Source organism: Enoplosus armatus, chromosome 8 (genome assembly GCF_043641665.1).
Source record: "Enoplosus armatus isolate fEnoArm2 chromosome 8, fEnoArm2.hap1, whole genome shotgun sequence".
Classification (NCBI taxonomy): domain Eukaryota; kingdom Metazoa; phylum Chordata; class Actinopteri; order Centrarchiformes; family Enoplosidae; genus Enoplosus; species Enoplosus armatus.
The window spans coordinates 2,937,074-2,943,073 of record NC_092187.1 but is presented as its reverse complement, the minus strand read 5'-3'; the positions used below and the strand labels follow the sequence as shown (position 1 = coordinate 2,943,073).

The window sequence follows — 6,000 nt, the reverse complement described above, 5'->3', positions numbered from 1 at the left end:
CTCTGCAATTTGCTACATCTGATTCGGTTTCTTTTCCGTCAGGGACTGCATGCGCTGCAAATGACTGCCACTGGTCTGAAGATGAGGATAAATATAGAGGAGCTGCTGTTAGAACAAGCAATCTTATCTCAATTTGGGGGCAAATGTTCAAAATCCAAAGTACGTCTGTTTTTCGTTCTGGTTTCAGGGCAGAATCTAATCTGGTCTTATCATTTCTGGCCTGATGAGTGCATCCTCTCCCAAAGTGTTTCCTGAGAAGATGGAGGAGAAGGATCTTATTAGGAGTCAGAGTGCCCTCTGTGGGCACTAGAAGAAAAACATGGGCAGAGGTGCACCCTTGCCTTTTAATAGAAAACCTGCCTGATGCCAAAAGTATTTTTCAATCTTCACACCATACTTCTACACATACCCTTTCTATTTTTAACTACTGTAGATGATGACAAGCTCAGCCAAATGAGCGACCCGTGAAATAAACACAGCGCAGTCACAGTGGTATCTGTACAGGGTTTAATGGCACACAAATGCCCATACAGTACGTTATGATCGTCTCAAATCAGATTTCACTCGCATCTTGACAGGAATTCAACTTTAAAGAATGTTAGTAAAAGGGAGACCATGTTATTGAAAACTGTCACATTATTACACAATTATACAACAGACTGGTGGGTTTCTAAGAAGCGAACAGTGTGTGAGGTAAGAAATGTCATAACTTATTACAATATGGCCACTGTAGAAAGCTTTTAGCAAGTGATTATGGTGTTAATAGTGAGGAAAGGCGTTTTGAGCAATGATGACATTTTGAGTTAAATTACGATCATCAGGTAAAAACAGAGCTCTTAAGATACTTTTTCATAAACTTAAAACATGCCACTGGAAAATCAGTTCATCCTACAACAATAACAAAAAAAGCAGTCTTCCTCGAAGGCTCTGCACTGTGGCTTAAATACGTTTTTCAGTGGATATTTGAGTCCAGTGCTTCTTCTGGGTTCGCCAGTGAGAAAAGATGTCAAGTGTAACCTCGGCTGTCGAAGACGGTTCTTCACCAAAACGGACACCTGAAGCCAGAAAAGGTAACGCTTCACGTAAGTCTACAGTACACCAGTGATGTGGTAATACATTAAACATGTGGGGAACTGCCTCAAACAACAACCAAATGCATTTTCAAAAGAACAAAACCTGGCTTGATAATGACGTATGCAATCTTACTACGACTTACGTTACTATAATCAAAACTGTTTTTAGGTGGACTTCTGCTTTCTACATCACTAAATAGATTTCTACAGCGGAAAACGTCAAACGCAAACCGCACGTAAAAACAAGAAGAAAGCAGTACTGACCATCCAATGTAGCACTGGCACAGGTTTTCATGCGATGTGGCTTGCTTGATGAGGAGCTCCACTTGTGTTGGCACATCCAGCGTCTCATCATGAGAGAAGTCTCGACCTGCAGGGAACAAACACTCATCAGAACACTTAGAGCTTAACCAGAAAATTCAACCTGACGAGGCTTGAATTCTTCTGATCTCACGGACTTCAATCAGCGACACCAAAGTGCTCTTTTTGGGATTGTTTCAGATCTGGCAAGACTTTCCTCTACAGAAAAAATGCTGTGGGTTAGCCTACGATATAACAATGTGACAGAAGAGTAAAGTGTGAATCAAACGTCTGACCATGTTTTACAGCATTTCGGCGCTAAAGCATTGCGCTTTTTTGAGCAACTGGGGGAAAAAACTGAATAAATCATGTAGTTATTTCACGATAAAGAATTTCAGCTTTGTTGACACGGTCATTCACGAGCGGGGGAAAGTGAAACAGTATAGACCTTTCATTCATAACAATGCTAACAAGATATCTGTATTTTCTGCAGAAAAAGGTTGGGGGAGAAATAAAATAGGAGCAGTGCTTGTCGAGTGCTGCAGAACTTACCTGTAAGTTTGTCTCTCACTCTGTTGATAATCTGAATGGCTTTCTTGTTGAGTGCCTCGGGTTGTACCAAGCCGTCTCCAACTAAAAGCAACACGAACAGGATGGCATCAACTTCAAGCAACTTAAGAAAAAGCAAATTCAACTGATCTAAAGTCTCTTCGCAGCTGAGGGAAATCAAAGCGGACTTAAGTGCTGCCTTACAATCGCACAGCAGTCGCACCAATCATTTGTGAAAGCAAGAGAGCTTGGTATTGTTGTAAGGAATAATCCATGGGATGACAGAATGAGCCGGTAACTCACTGAAGGAGTGAATGGATTCAGGCACTGTGGTCCCTGGTTTCTTGTGTGTGGTCTCTCCAAGGTCTATTCCCTCGAGAGCCTCTGCAGAGGACACCACCCAGTCAGAGGTTTAAACTTATAGATTATTAAGTGGAAAAATCAGGAAGCAGTTATGGCCACAATTTGTACAGTAGACTCACCCACTGACTGTCCGGCAGTGTACGAGTCGGTCCTGGTGCGGGAGCGCTTGTTGCCTTTTGTGTTGGCTGTGGGTGGAACAGGTAAAGTGTGTGAGGACAAGTACTCCTTGACATGACAATCACTACTTATTTTTCTAGTTTATTGTACTCTATGTTCTATTTTTCATCCATCGCACAGGAAGCAGCGGCATTGTTCTGACCTTTGTAAAAGTTCTTTTTTTAACCTTTACAAGTAGTTGAGGCTCTGCTATTCAATGGAAAATAGTTTAAACTCAACTCTTACAGATCTATGAAACCAAAGGTTATATTTCCTGCTGAAAGAAGAAAATGTTCAACACACTTTACATTCCAGAAGGTTCTCCTGTGGCATTGACAATTCATAATTAAAGATGGTTACAGTAGAAGAATAGAGAGAAAACACTAATGGGCTTCTAACTAATGCTCATGCATATTTTTGTATCATTTTTCAAAAACAATTTTATGGTTTCAACTGTTCCTTGATTATCATTTCTTCAAAAAATAATAAAATAATGACCCTCGTTTACAATAAAACTGCTATATTCTACTGTTGTGGATAAAATGTCTTGCTTAAGGCGACCTTGGCAGTATTAGTTGAGAGTGTGCCAGAGACATTCATTCACTTTGTTCACTTGGACTTAACCAACGACCTTTAGACGTCTACACCACTTCTCTAAGCATTTGGTCAATTTCTCTCCCAAATACGAGCCAAATAGATTTCCCTTTCACTACTGGGGCAACACTTAAGGTTTTTAGCCAGCTTGGATTAAATTTAATGCTCCACACTCTCAACTACCTCAAAATAAAGGAGTTTCTACTCTACAGTAAGTGGAGTCATTTGCGCTGACCCTCACAATCGTATTTCTCTGGGCAGAACTCGTTCACATCCACTTCATTGTTATTGTCATTTAAGCTGCCGTGGTTCTTTCAGTCTGCAACCCCTAATTTGTCTGTCGTCCCGTGTTCTCTTTACTGAAACTTTGTGAGGCCATGCTGAATGTGCTAAACAGCTGATGGTCTCTTACTGTCCATGAGCCTCCAGTTGAGCAGCGGGTCGTAGACGAAGGCCTCCAGCACAGCCATGACGCTGTCCCGGTGCTCCCTCAGCACCTCCATCACCGTGTGGCAAGTGATCCGGTAGTTACCGTCCAAGCCCGTCACCTGGGACACAATCAAACACAGGCTTTACTGAACGTGACTTGTGTTCGCACATTAACGAGAGGTGAGCGTATTCGGTTGAGAGCAGGATCCTAGCTGTTGTTCGCAGGTTTGGTGGTGGTGCAGCCCTTTTGTCTATATTTAGAATCGTGCTTTTTTAAAATATATTTCTAACTTTAAAAACTTTTCCAGCTATGTGAGAGGATACAACTTAAACGTCTTACAATATTGAATTTTATGTCTTAATACTTTTCATTTGTAATTACTTTTCTTCTTTTCTCATTAAATAGGAGGCACAGTGAGGCCTGGCTTCTGATAAAAACACTGCATACTGGGAAAAAAGATTAATTATTATTTTGGCTAAAACACAGAATTCAGCCTCTCTCCTTCTCTCCCTACTTTGCATGTTATCATGGCTCTCTCTCCCTCTGTGTGAATGCTGTTGTCCTCTCCTGTGTCTCTGTTTGTGGGGCCCGTCCTCTTTCCAGGTCTCCGGTGGAGAGGGGAGAGGGGGGTGGGGCTCAGATCCCACTTAGTGGGCGACACCTGAAGCTGCTCAACCGTCCTCCTGGATCCATCCTCCTCACTTGTGTTTTACTATCTACATTTCATCATAATTGTACATACTATTTTCTGTTGTGAATCTATTCTGTACACCCAACATCTATTTCCTGTCAGTCCGTCCTGTGAGAGGGATCCCTCCTCTGCTGCTGAGTTTTTCCTCATTAGAATCGAATCGAATATTTGTATAGCCCAGAGATACTGGGCTATACAAATAAAATTGACTTGACTTGACTAAAATACAGAAGACACAGGAGAAGAAGCTCAGACAGGATTCAGTTTAAGTCCAGCAGAGGAGTATTTATAGCTATAATGTGGGGGGGATTAAATACTTGGATAACTCTGGAAAAATAAGAACTTATTAAGAAGATTTTTCTGCTACAGAGTGTTTGACTTCCTTGCTTTAAGCCACAGGCACTAATTGCATACCTCCATGGCGTTAGTCAGCATCCTCGTCAGTCTGAATGGGATCTTTTCAGGGAACTTCTCTCTGGTCATGGCGACCTGTTGAAAGTCGTAGTGAGGGTCAGTCTCGGATATATTACCAAAATGATCCGTGGATGATGTGTAGAAAGAAAACCTCCTCTTACCTCAAAACAGTCTCCAAAGTCAATGTGGAGGATCTTGCCACTTAACCGGTCTAACATCAAGTTGGATGGATGCCTAGAGAACAGAAACACCGTCTCCGTATTGATGTTCTACGATAACTGTCATCATCAATATTTTAACAACCTGCTCGAAATAATGTTGAGAAATGCTGAGAAACTCACCTGTCACCCAGTCCGAGGATGTAGCCCACCATGGACATCACAGCCAGGGAGCGGGTGTAATTGGTCCTCCTGTCGAACCACACCTGGAGGAGAAATAACATCTGCATTATGAGAGCTCTTCAGGTTCACCACATGAGAGCAGAACAGTGTGGAAATGGCACAGAAATCTCTGGCAAGCTGTTTGCTACATCTTCCAGACACTTGAACATGCAGAACATCAGGTACACAAGGTGCCAACGCTCCTAAAAACTGATTCAATTTGAAGGTCTGTTTGTTAAGTCAATGGTTTGAAACTAGGACACACAACCCAGAAAACGGATTCTTCAGGGAACAACAGTTTTATTTCACTACCACTTTATTTCCCTCAATAATTAGACAAGTGAGAGACTGGATACACACCCTTTCTCTCTCCTCAGTGTGTTTCTTCTGTATCAAATGAAAACCTTTCTAAAATGTTACTTTATAGATCTGTATGTTATCTTTTCTCTGACTGACCACTCTTGACATTTCCCCCCCAGATCCACTGAAAAGTGAGGACGGATGCAGAAAAGATAAAGTGCACTCAATCCTCCTTCCCTGTGCTGACAGAGTGAAGAGGCAGAGCATCTCACCTCAGAGCTGGGGCTCTTGAGCCACAGGAGCTTAGCGAGGTCGTCTCCGGCCGTGTTGTTGACGGCGTGCTCAAACACCTCCACCTTCTCCATCAACGTCAGGTGGTCGTAGTCTGGGGCCATCTGAAATACACGAAGCCCACATTTACAAAAACACACTTTAAACGTGAACAAAAATATCATGCTGCCAGTTTAAACAAGTTTAATTCAAGGCTCTTTAAACTTTTTAAATGCCAGTTTCAAGTGAATGATACTGAATTTTGCATTAAAAAAAACCCAAGAAACCCCAACTACAACTTTACGGTGGAGAAGCAAGTTTATTTCGTGAAACAGCAACATTTAAAGAAAGTGAATGGAGGAGCTCCAGGAATGCATTAAAAAGGATAATGATCCTTATCTTCAACGGGGGTCTCCACCACCGTGACGACTGATTGTGTTGAAATGTCATCACTTACTTCACAGCAGAGTCTGATGTAAT

The 6,000-nt window shown here is 42.0% G+C and overlaps 1 protein-coding gene across 1 annotated transcript in view; it reads right to left on the bottom strand.

Annotated features, from left to right (window-relative positions):
* Positions 1-492: 492 nt before the first annotated feature.
* mtor (mechanistic target of rapamycin kinase) overlaps positions 493-6,000 on the bottom strand; it is an 81,677-nt gene continuing 76,169 nt past the window's right edge. The window contains exons 49-58 of the mRNA XM_070911039.1: positions 5,523-5,645; positions 4,912-4,994; positions 4,732-4,804; positions 4,571-4,645; positions 3,448-3,583; positions 2,405-2,470; positions 2,226-2,306; positions 1,926-2,006; positions 1,338-1,443; positions 493-1,055 (exon numbers count right to left, since the gene is read on the bottom strand). Of these exons, the coding sequence (XP_070767140.1) occupies positions 1,040-1,055; positions 1,338-1,443; positions 1,926-2,006; positions 2,226-2,306; positions 2,405-2,470; positions 3,448-3,583; positions 4,571-4,645; positions 4,732-4,804; positions 4,912-4,994; positions 5,523-5,645 (840 nt within the window). The 3' untranslated portion in view covers positions 493-1,039. The remainder of the gene's footprint in view (positions 1,056-1,337; positions 1,444-1,925; positions 2,007-2,225; positions 2,307-2,404; positions 2,471-3,447; positions 3,584-4,570; positions 4,646-4,731; positions 4,805-4,911; positions 4,995-5,522; positions 5,646-6,000) is intronic.